Source organism: Salmo salar, chromosome ssa09 (genome assembly GCF_905237065.1).
Source record: "Salmo salar chromosome ssa09, Ssal_v3.1, whole genome shotgun sequence".
NCBI lineage: Eukaryota > Metazoa > Chordata > Actinopteri > Salmoniformes > Salmonidae > Salmo > Salmo salar.
This window is the reverse complement of record NC_059450.1, coordinates 72,368,543-72,381,347: the sequence shown is the minus strand read 5'-3', so window position 1 is coordinate 72,381,347 and position 12,805 is coordinate 72,368,543. Positions and strand designations below refer to the sequence as shown.

At 43.9% G+C, this 12,805-nt stretch overlaps 1 protein-coding gene across 2 annotated transcripts in view; it reads right to left on the bottom strand.

The window, feature by feature from the left end:
• LOC106611816 (testican-1) overlaps nt 1-8,739 on the bottom strand; it is a 332,029-nt gene extending 323,290 nt beyond the window's left edge. The window contains exons 1-2 of one of the 2 annotated variants that reach the window (XM_014212411.2): nt 8,509-8,739; nt 7,744-7,914 (exon numbers count right to left, since the gene is read on the bottom strand). In XM_014212411.2, coding sequence (XP_014067886.1) covers nt 7,744-7,911 — 168 coding nt within the window. In that variant the 5' untranslated portion in view covers nt 7,912-7,914; nt 8,509-8,739. The remainder of the gene's footprint in view (nt 1-7,743; nt 7,915-8,508) is intronic. The other variant, XM_014212410.2, reaches the window with a different exon arrangement.
• Nucleotides 8,740-12,805: the final 4,066 nt, after the last annotated feature.

The window sequence follows — 12,805 nt, the reverse complement described above, 5'->3', positions numbered from 1 at the left end:
TTTAGCTGTATTTCTGTTTTTTGTGACGCCTCTCCTTGCTTGGAAAATGGCTGTGGTTTTTCTTGTCTAGGTGCTGTCCTAACATAATCTAATGCTATGCTTTCACCGTAAAGCCTTTTTGAAATCTGATAGTGTGGTTGGATTAACGAGAAGATTATCTTTAAAATGGTGTATAATACTTGTATGTGTAAGAAATTTAAATTATGAGATTTTTATTGTTTTGAATTTGGCGCTCTGCTATTTCACTGGCTGTTGGCGAGGTGGGACACTACCGTCCCACATACCCTAGAGAAGTTAACTTTAACCTGTTATGGCTAGGGGGCAGTATTTTCACGGCCGGATAAAAAACGTACCCGATTTAATCTGATTATTACTCCTGCCCAGAAACTAGAATATGCATATAATTATTAGCTTTGGATAGAAAACACTCCAAAGTTTCTAAAACTGTTTGAATGGTGTCTGTGAGTATAACAGAACTCATTTGGCAGGCCAAAACCTGAGAAGATTCCTTTCAGGAAGTGCCCTGTCTGACCATTTCTTGCCCTTCTTGATTATCTCTATCCATTACAGGGGATCTCTGCTGTTACGTGACACTTCCTACGGCTCCCATGGGCTCTCAGAAGGCGGCAAAAAGCTGAATCGTGGCTTTGCAGGCTCTGGCTGAAAAAAAGTAGCGCGTTTGGATAGTGGCTGGTCACAGTACTGTGAGACTCAGGCTCGTGCACGAGGGGATCCCATGCTTTTATTTTCTCTCTCTCTTTGTACGTATACACGCTTTCCCGGTTGGAATATTATCGCTTTTTTACGAGAAAAATGGCATAAAAATTGATTTTAAACAGCGGTTGACATGCTTCGAGGTACGGTAATGGAATATTAAGAAATCTTTTGTCACGAAATGCGTCGTGCTCGTGACCCTTATTTACACTTCGGATAGTGTCTTGAACGCACGAACAAAACGCCGCTATTTGGATATAACAATGGATTATTTTGAACCAAACCAACATTTGTTATTGAAGTAGCAGTCCTGGGAGTGCATTCTGACGAAGAACACCAAAGGTAATCAAACTTTTCTAATAGTAAATCGGAGTTTGGTCAGGGCTAAACTTGCTGGGTGTCTAAATTGCTAGCCGTGATGGCTGGGCTATCTACTCAGAATATTGCAAAATGTGCTTTCACCGAAAAGCTATTTTAAAATCGGACACCTCGATTGCACAAAGGAGTTCTGTATCTATAATTCTTAAAATAATTGTTATGTTTTTTGTGAACGTTTATCGTGAGTAATTTAGTAAATTCACCGGAGGTTTGCGGGGGTATGCTAGTTCTGAACGTCACATGCTAATGTAAAAAGATGGTTTTTGATATAAATATGAACTTGATTGAACAAAACATGCATGTATTGTATAACATAATGTCCTAGGTGTGTCATCTGATGAAGATCATCAAAGGTTAGTGCTGCATTTAGCTGTGGTTTTGTTTTTTGTGACATTATATGCTAGCTTGAAAAATGGGTGTCTGATTATTTCTGGCTGGGTACTCTGCTGACATAATCTAATGTTTTGCTTTCGCTGTAAAGCCTTTTTGAAATCGGACAGTGTGGTTAGATAAAGGAGAGTCTTGTCTTTAAAATGCTGTAAAATAGTCATATGTTTGAAAAATGGAAGTTTTTGTATTTTTGAGGAATTTGTCATTCGCGCCACACCTATCATTGGATATTGGAGCAGGTGTTCCGCTAGCGGAACGTCTAGATGTAAGAGGTTAAGCACCAGCTGTCAGAGCACATGTTTATTCCATGTGTAACTCTGTGTTGTTGTGTGTGTTGCACTGCTTTGCTTTATCTTGGCCAGGTCGTAGTTGTAAAGGAGAACTTGTTCTCAACTAGCCTTCCTGGTTAAATAAAGGTGAAATAAAAATAATAAATAAATAAAAAAACTTCAGCAGTGATGAATTCATGAACTTGTTCGACAAAAAGATCATGATCATTAGAAAGCAAATTACAGACTCCTCTTTGAATCTGCGTATTTCTCCTAAGCTCATTTGTCCTGAGTCTGCACAACACCGCCAGGGCCTAGGATCAATGGAGACGCACAAGTTTTTTAATCCTATTTCTCTTGACACATTGATGAAAATAGTCATGGCCTCTAAACCTTCAAGCTGCATACTGGAACCCATTTCAACTAAACTACTGAAAGAGCTGCTTCCTGTGCTTGGCCCTCCTATGTTGAACATAATAAATGGCTCCCTATCCAGCGGATCTGTACCATACTCACTAAAAGTTGCAGTAATAAAGCCTCTCTTATAAAGCCAAACATTGTAATGTAAAAACTATCGGCCTATATTGAATCACCCATTCCTCTCAAACATTTTAGAAAAAGCTGTTGAGCAGCAATAGCTGCTCAACAGCTTTCCTCACGGCCTTCCTGAAAACAAATAATGTATACGAAACGCTTCAGTCTGGTTTTAGACCCCATCATAGCACTGAAACTGCACTAGTGAAGATGGTAAATTACCTTTTAATGGTGTCAAACCAAGGCTCTGCATCCGTCCTCGTGCTCCTAGACCTTAGTGCTGCTTTTGACACCATCGATCACCACATTCTTTTGGAGAGATTGGAAACCCAAATTGGTCTACATGGACAAGTTCTTGCCTGGTTTAGATCTTATCTGCCGGAAAGAGATCAGTTTGTCTCTGTGGATGGTTTGTCCTCTGACAAATCAATTGTAAGTTTCGGTGTTCATCAAGGTTCGGTTTTAGGACCACTATTGTTTTCACTATATATTTTACCTCTTGGTGATATCATTCGGAAACATAATGTTAACTTTCACTGCTATGCAGACGATACACAGCTGTACATTTCAATGAAACATGGTGAAGCCCCAAAATTGCCCACCCTGGAAGCCTGTGTTTCAGACATAAGAAAGTGGATGGCCACAAATGTTTCACTTTTAAACTATGACAAAACAGAGATGCTAGTTCTAGGTCCCAAGAAACAAAGAGATCTTTTGTTGGATCTGACAATTAATGTTGATGGTTGTACAGTCGTCTAAAATAAAACTGTGAAGCACCTCAGCGTTACTCTGGACCCGGTTCTCTCTTTTGACAAATATATCAAGAATATTTAAAGGACAGCTTTTTTCCATCTTCGTAACATTGCAAAAATCAGAAACTTTTTGTCCAAAAATTATGCAGAAAAGCTATTCCATGCTTTTGTCACTTCTAAATTAGACTGCTGCAATGCTCTACTTTCCGGCTACCCGGATAAAGCACTAAATAAACTTAAGTTAATGCAAAACACGGCTGCTAGAATCTTGACTAGAACCAAAAGATGTGATAATATTACTCCAGTGCTAGCCTCTGGCATCCTGTTAAGGCTAGGGCTGATTTCAAGGTTTTACTGCTAACCTACAAAGCATTACATGGGCTTGCTCCTACCTCTCTCTCCAATTTGGTCCTGCCGTACATACCTACACGTACGTTACGGTCACCAGACGCAGGCCTCCTAAATGTCCCTAGAATTTCTAAGCAAACAGCTGGAGGCAGGGCTTTCTCCTATAGAGCAAATTTTTTATGGAATGGTTTGCCTATCCATGTAAGAGACGCAGACTCGGTCTCAACCTTTAAGTCTTTACTGAAGACTCATCTCTTCAGTAGGTCCTATGATTGAGTGTAGTCTGGCCCAGGGGTGTGAAGGTGAACGGAAAGGCACTGGAGCAACGAACTGCCCTTGCTGTCTCTGCTTGGCCGTTTCCCTTCTTTCCACTGGGATTCTCTGCCTCTGACCCTGTTACGGGGGCTGAGTCACTGGCTTACTAGTGCTCTTCCATGCCGTTCCTAGGAGGGATGTATCACTTGAGTCACTGACGTGATCTTCCTGTCCGGTTTTGCACCCCCTCGGGCTTGTGCGCTGGAGGAGATCTTCGTGGGCTATACTCAGCCTTGTTGGTGGTCTGCGGATATCCTTCTAGTGGTCTGGGGGCTGTGCTTTGGCAAAGTTGGTGGGGTTATATCCTGCCTGGTTGGCCCTGTCCAGGGGTATCGTCAGACGGGGCCACAGTTTCTCCCGACCTCTCCTGTCTCAGCCTCCTGACCTGTTCACCGGACGTGCTACCTTGTCCCAGACCGATTGTTTTCAACTCTCTATAGAGACAGCAGGAGCAGTAGAGATACTCTGAATGATCGGCTATGAAAAGCCAACTGACATTTACTCCTGAGGTGTTGACCTGTTGCACACGCCACAACCACTGTGATTATTATTATTTGACCCCGCTGGTCATCTATGAACATATGAACATCTTGGCCATGTACTGTTATAATCTCCACCCAGCAAAGCCAGAAGAGGACTGGCCACCCCTCAGAGCCTGGTTCCTCTCTAGGTTTCTTCCTGGCCACTCCTTTCTAGGGAGTTTTTCCTAGCCACTGTGCGTCTACATCTGCCTTGCTTGCTGTTCGGGGTTTTAGGCTGGGTTTCTGCATAGCACTTTGTGACATCTGCTGATGTAAAAAGGACTTTATAAATACATTTGATTGATTGATAAGTTGATGGTCTGATCACATTTGATCCTCAATAAGAGGATCAAATGAAAATAATCAATCTGACTAGTTTGATTAAGCCTCCTCCAAGAATATCTTACAAGATCCAGGTTTTTAAGCTTCCAAATTTCAGTTAATTCCAACATGTCCATAATATTCGTAATCTCTTTGAGCGCCAGAGGCATCATCAAAAATTAAACCAAAATGTCACAGCCTTTACCCTCTCCACTCCGCTTCATCCCTCCTCCCCTCTCCTCTCCTCCCAGACATCAAGCAGCTTCCACCTAATGAGTTTCATTTGCATGGAAAACCATGGAGAGGGAGCTGCACGCCACAGACACACACACCTCCTCCCTCCCCCCACATACACACAACATAGGGCTTTAAGGGACTTTGCTAACGCTAGCTCTGACTTGGGCTGCGGCTGCTTCGCTTAAGGCCGTTTACAGGCTGCTAGATGCTAGGTTTCACGCCACCACTCCAATGAAGCACGATGCAGCGCCAGGGTCAACGCTAGCTCCCACATCACTCCAGTCAAGAAAATGTTTGCTTATGTCAATAACCACTCTCACTGCTGCATGCCCTGTTACACATTATAGTTAGGGTCTGTGTGTATATCAGACAATCTACCACAGGTATGACACAAAAGTACTTGTTTACTGTTCTATTTATGTTGGTAACCAGTTTATAATAACAATAAGCCACCTCTGGGTTTGTGGTATATGGCCAATATACCACGGCTAAGGGCTGTATCCAGGCACTCTGTGTGGCATCTTGTCTAAGAACTGCCCTTAGCCATATACCACACCCTCTTCGAGCCATATTGCTTAAATGTACCACACCACTTGGTCCTTATTGCTTAAATATTCCACACCCCCTTGGGCCTTATTGCTTAAATATACCACACCCCCTTGGGTCTTATTGCTTAAATATACCACACCCTCTTAGGCCTTATTGCTTAAATATACCACACCCCCTTGGGCCTTATTGCTTAAAAATAGCACACCCCCTTGGGCCTTATTGCTTAAAATATAGCACACCAAATTGGGCCTTATTACTTAAATAACCAACATGGCAGGGCTAGATGAGACTGCTAACAGTTGCCGTTACACATTTCTAAATCCCTAATGCATTAGAGGGAACAAACAGGCTATGTCTGTGTCCCAACCATCGAGAACACCTTATGGGCTCTGGTCAAAGGTAGTGCACTATATAGGGAATAGGGTGGTGCCATTTAATACTCACCCTAAACCACTGTGTTCCATTGATTACAGAACCCCCAGGATCGCTATGGTCCCAGTGGCCTGTGACTGAGTAGGGAGCATCAGTGAGTCAGATGTGTGTGTTGAGGGTGAGCAGGCCACACACTTGATTAAACCTGTTGGGGTGTAGGGGGCAGTATTTTCACGGCCGGATGAAAAAACGTACCCAAATTAAACTGGTTACTACTCTTGCCCAGAAACTAGAATATGCATATTATTAGTAGATTTGGATAGAACACACTCTGAAGTTTCTAAAACTGTTTGAATGGTGTCTGTGAGTATAACAGAACTCATATGGCAGGCAAAAATCGGAGAAAAATCCAACCAGGAAGTGGAAAGTCTGAGAATTGTAGTTCTTCTTTTGATTCTCTATCGAAACTATAGTTTCTGTGGGGTCACGTTGCACTTCCTAAGGCTTTCATTGGCTGTCAACAGCCTTCAGAAAGTTCTTTCAGCATTCTCCTATCACTGGGCAGATAATAGGAGCTCAGTCAATCAGTCGACTGCCTGTGGACAAAGGGATTGGATATGCGCGGTCCCGCGAGTGCGATGTTCCTTCTTTTTCTTCTTGAATGGATATGCTATTGTCCGGTTGGAATATTACCGCAATTTTACGTTACAAATACCATAAAGATTGATTTTAAACAGCGTTTGACATGCTTCTAAGTACAGTAATGGAACATTTTGACTTTTCGTCTCTGGTACCGCGCTCGCACATTATGCCTTTGGATAAGTGATCTGTACGCATGAACAAAACAGAGGTATTTGGACATAAATATGGATTATTTCGAACAAAAACAACATTTCTTGTGGAAGTAGCAGTCCTGGGAGTGGATTCTGATGAAGATCAGCAAAGGTAAGACAATATTTCTAATACTAATTCTGAGTTTAGGTTGCCTTGAACTTGGCGGGTGTCTGTATAGCTTGCTGTGATGGTTGAGCTATGTACTCAGAATATTGAAAAATGTGCTTTCTCCGTAAAGCTATTTTAAAATCTGACACAGTGGTTGCATCAAGGAGTAGTCTATCTATAATTCTTCAAATAATTGTTATATTTTGTCAACGTTTATGATGAGTATTTTTGTAAATTGATGTGCACATTCACTGGCAGTTTTGGTGGGAATACATTTTCTGAACATCACGCGCCAACGTAAAATGCTGTTTTTGGATATAAATATGAACTTTATCAAACAAAACATACATATATTGTGTAACATAATGTCCTAGGAGTGTCATCTGATGAAGATCGTCAAAGGTTAGAGCTTCATTTAGCTGTGTTTTGGGTTTTATTGACACATGTCCTTGCTTGGAAAATGGCTGTGTGATTATTTTTGTCTATGTACTCTCCTAACATAATCTAATGTTTTGCTTTCGCTGTAAAGCCTTTTTGAAATCGGAAAATGTGGTTACATCAAGGAGAAGTGTATCTTTAAAATGGTGTAAAATAGTTGTATGTTTGAGAACGTTGAATTATGACATTTTGTTGTTTTGAATTTGCCCCCTGATATTTCACTGGCTGTGTCCCGCAGGTGGGACGCTAGCGTCCCATGTAGCCCATAGAAATTAAGCCCGCTGCCAGCCTAGCTGGGACTCTCACTCACGTACTTAGGACCATAGAAGTTAAGCCAGCTGCCAGCCTAGCTGGGACTCTCACTCATGTACTTAGGACCATAGAAGTTAAGCCAGCTGCCAGCCTAGCTGGGACTCTCACTCATGTACTTAGGACCATAGAAGTTAAGCCCGCTGCCAGCCTAGCTGGGACTCTCACTCACGTACTTAAAGTAAGTAAAGTAAAGCAAGGAAGGGGCTGCCTACACACACACCTGCGTCAGTCAAATAACCCAACCATTACTAGATACTGCAATGGCAACAGGCCTCGTGGCCAGATCCAACAGTAGCCGAAATAGCCCATTTGAAAGCAAAGTTGCGAAAAACACGGTAATTCTAAACTCACATCTCTGAATTTGTTCCAATATCTGTCCTTGTCGTACTGAGACACGGTGCTCAGCCATTTGTCGTTGTCCAGCGCGTGGCCATTGTTGTTGTTACGGACCACTGTTTCCCCGCGCCTGCCTTCAGTGCGCAGCAAGAGAGCCGCGAGAGGCAGCAGACAGAAAAGCATCGTCTGAAAAAAGCAAGAAAGGGAAAGAGAAAATTAGAGAGAAAGTGACATTGAGCACAAGGGATGGACAACAAGGGATGGAGAGGAGTTTGCTGCCCTAATGCACAGATAGTGAACTAGGCATAATTTTCAACGCAACCTACGCACCTAGAAGTTAATTCACATGCACTTACTATCAGGGACTGAATATTCATTTAATGATGTAAATATCTGCATCAACAATGGAGGAGGACAGGATGTTATTCAACCTATTAGGTTGGATGAATTAGATTGCCTGAGTGCCTCTTATGCAATTGCTGCTCCTCCTCTTAAACTGATTATAAACATTTGAAAACATATCGCATTTTCACACCGTGGCAGATGGAGCACGGGAAACGATTAGCTCTAGAGGCTCTCCGCCAGATAAACAGGCAATTAACAGCCTTCAACACAATTACCGTCTCCTTGAAGCGCGCGCCCCTCACATCTCCTCTTACCAAAATAGGAGTGAACCAGAAATACATAGACTACGTAGCCTATCTTCCTCTGCCTCTCATCTCTACATACAAATCTATCGCTACGGGTCCTAACTCAGACCCACCTCTCCCGTCCACCTACCTCGGATAGCTTGTCCAGCTTCTGGGGGAAACAGAGGGCTCAGTTGTGAAGTTTCTGCGGGTGTCAGTTAGACGGTTTAACGGTCCGGTAGAGTAGACTGAGTATCCACGGGACCTCCGGTAGCTCCGAACTCAGCAGTAATACTGACGACGACCGTGAGCAGCAGGAACGAGCCTCAGAACTTGTCTCTCTCCTCCCCCTCCGTAACCTTTCCGCCCAGACTCCGCCTCTCTGATAGCAGTCTCTCTCTCTCTCTCCCCCACCCAACCGCTCCCTCACTCACTCTTTCACCCTCCTCTATACCTCCCTTTCTCCCTCCCTGTTCCCTATCCCCCCTCTCCCCTCTCACTTTCTCTTTGCAGTGCAGTGTTGGTGTGTCAATGATTTACAACGGAGGGAATGGTGCATTCACAATGGAATAAGCGAATGTTTGTTGTTTCAACGCGAGATTTCCAGGTGATAAGACTACCAATAAGAAGGATATGTTTTTGGTGATGGATTATTTTGTACTTTTATGATTGATATAGTCCTACACACCTTTTGTAGTTGTTATCCCCAGATAACTCTCTTCTGGTCATCAAAATGCGAGCCGAGTAAGCAGTTTCTTTAGTGAAGTCCTAGTTAAGAACTGATTCTTATTTACAATGACGGCCTAGGAACAGTGGGCTAACTGCCTTGTTCAGAGGCAGAACGACATATTTTTACCTTGTCAGCTGGCCCAACGCTCTAAACACTAGGCTACCTGCCACCTATTGTTACTGCATGATTCCATTACTTTAAACGTGAAGGCTTTTGTAGAATTAAGCACTGTGAATATATCTGACACTTTACAATAATCTGTATTATGTGCTATTGGTCAATTTCATGTAACCTCGAGTTGTCAACTATTTCAAGATATGGCCTGCGCGAGTAGCTTCCTGACCCACTGCAGAGACTCGCGAGCGCTTTACTTTCAGCATCGCTGTCCCTTCAGCACCACGCGCAGCGCACGATGTCATGGAGGAAGCGCTAAGGAACTAAACTGGGGAACAACAAACATGTAAAGCCGAGTCCAATATAGCACAGAATAGCAGCCAAAGGAAAACGGGTCCGAACAATGTGTCTCTTTTTTACGCCTATGGCATGCGGGCATGGTCGTTATATTATAAAATGCAGGGATAATCTCTCCCAACAGACTCCCTCCACATATTCTCTCATCTCCCCGGGCTCCGGGCTGAGGCAGGCCGACATGCCTTCACTCTGAGTGGCTGTCGCTCCCGAGGCTATATATAGCCTATCCGGTGCACGGTGTGACTGCAGACATGCAATGGCAGCGACACCTGTGCAATGAGGGGAAACGAGGCGGAAGGAGAAGGGTTTAATGTCTAACCTATAAACTATGCATCCCGATATGGAAGTCTGGAAAAAAAACGTAAAACTGATGCAATGAAGGGTCCAGTCCTGAGGGTGGGTGGATAGCCTATCAATTGGTTTGCTTACTTTGCTTTGTTCAGGCCTTACTTGTACAATCGTGGCCAAAAGTTTTGAGAATGACACAAATATTCATTTCCACAAAGTTTGCTGCTTCAGTGTCTTTAGATATTTTTGTCAGATGTTACTATGGAATACTGAAGTATAATTACAAGCATTTCATAAGTGTCAAAGGCTTTTATTGACAATTACATGAAGTTGATGCAAAGAGTCAATATTTGCAGTGTTGACCCTTCTTTTTCAAGACCTCTGCAAACCGCCATGGCATGCTGTCAATTAACTTTTGGGCCACATCCTGACTGATGGCAGCCCATTCTTGCATAATCAATGCTTGGAGTTGAGGGTTTTTGTTTGTCCACCCGCCTCTTGAGGATTGACCACAAGTTCTCAATGGGATTAAGGTCTGGGGAGTTTCCTGGCCATGGACCCAAAATATTGATGTTTTGTTTTCCGAGCAACTTAGTTATCACTTTTGCCTTATGGCAAGGTGCTCCATCATGCTGGAAAAGGCATTGTTTGTCACCAAACTGTTCCTGGATGGTTGGTAGAAGTTGCTCTTGGAGGATGTGTTGGTACCATTCTTTATTCATGGCTGCGTTCTTAGGCAAAATTGTGAGTGAGCCCACTCCCTTGGCTGAGAAGCAACCCCACACATGAATGGTCTCAGGATGCTTTACTGTTGGCATGACACAGGACTGATGGTAGCGTTCACCTTGTCTTCTCCGGACAAGCATTTTTACGGATGCCCCAAACAATCGGAAAGGGGATTCATCAGAGAAAATGACTTTACCCCAGTCCTCAGCAGTCCAATCCCTGTACCTTTTGCAGAATATCAGTCTGTCCCTCATGTTTTTCCTGGAGAGAAGTGGCTTCTTTGCTGCCCTTCTTGACACCAGGCCATCCTCCAAAAGTCTTCGCCTCACTGTGCGTGCAGATGCACTCACACCTGCCTGCTGCCATTCCTGAGCAAGCTCTGTACTGGTGGTGCCCCGATCCCGCAGCTGAATCAACTTTAGGAGACGGTCCTGGCGCTTGCTGGACTTTCTTGGGTGCCCTGAAGCCTTCTTCACAACAATTGAACCTCTCGCCTTGAAGTTCTTGATGATCCAATAAATGGTTGATATAGGTGCAATCTTACTGGCAGCAACATCCTTGCCTGTGAAGGCCTTTTTATGCAAAGCAATGATGACGGCACGTGTTTCCTTGCAGGCAACCATGGTTGACAGAGGAAGAACATTGATTCCAAGCACCACCCTCCTTTTGAAGCTTCCGGTTTGTTATTCAAACTCAATCAGCATGACAGAGTGATCTCCAGCCTTGTCCTCATCAACACTCACACCTGTGTTAACGAGAGAATCACTGACATGATGTCAGCTAGTCATTTTGTGGCAGGGCTGAAATGCAGTGGAAATGGTTTTGGGGGGATTCAGTTCATTTGCATGGCAAAGAGGGACTTTGTAATTAATTGCAATTCATCTGATCACTCTTCATAACATTCTGGAGTATATGCAAATTGCCATCATACAAACTGAGGCAGCAGACTTTGTGAAAATTAATATTTGTGTCATTCGCAAAACTTTTGGCCACGACTGTAGGCAGGGACATAGCCGCGGGAAAAAGGGCTGCTCAGGATGCTGCAGCACTCCCTAAAAAATCAGAATAAATACAATACCAGTCAAAACTTTGGACACACCTACTCATTCAGGGGGTTTTCTTTATCATACTATTTTCTACATTGTATTTCTATTTACTTTGGATCTGGAATCCCTCAACTGAAGCTAGCCAGCTAACTACCTACCAGCTATCAGTTAGCAAACCATTGCTAGCGGTCATCAGCTAACCTTTAGCTCGGAAAGCTCTCGCCAGTTCGAACAACGTGACTCAAACCAGAGCATAACGGACCTATTATTATTTTATATATTTTTTTCCCCATATCCCCGGATTCCTACTGCAAACTCTGAACATTTTCATCTGGATCTTCGCAACTAGCTAACCGCAATCCCGGGTGACTACTCCTGGCTAGCGATTCCATCCTGGAGCAAGCACCAATTAGCCTGAAGCTAGCTTGGCCAGGGCTCCTGTGCTACCACCAAAGCCCACTCCTGGGCTACAATATCCAGACCCCTTCTACTGCCGGTAAGGGGCACGGAACCCCGACAATCCTCTACGACTGGAATACCGACATAATCTACCCGAGGATTCCAACAGGCCCCTCAGGCGCGACGTCCGCTGAAGGCCCATTCTGCTAACCGGCCTGCTAGCTATCTAGAGCTACTTGGAACGCTACTAATTCCATGACTGGTCTATCGACGTCACCGCACGAAGAGGCAAAAACAGACTTACCCCCATCGCAACGTCCCCCAAAGGCTAACTTGCTTGCCCCGGTCTGCTAACTGCTAGCTTGCCAGCCCCGGTCTGCTAATTGCTAGCTTGTTTAGCCCCGGCCTACTAACTGTTAGCTTGTTAGCATCGGCGTGCTAACTGTCTGAATCGCCGTGTCCCCAGTCAGCCCAACCAATCACTGGACCCATATGTTCACTTGGCTACGCATGCCTCTCTCTAATATCAATATGCCTCATCCATTACTATCCTGGTTAGTGATTACTGTCTTATTTCACTGTAGAGCCTCTAGCCCTGCTCAATATGCCTTAACCAACCATGTTGTTTCACCTCCTACATATGTGATGACATCACCTGGTTTAAACGTCTCTAGAGACTATATCTCTCTCATCATTACTCAATGCCTAGGTTTACCTCCAATGTACTCACATCCTACATTACCTTTGTCTGTACACTATGCCTTGAATCTATGCGATCGTGCCCAGAA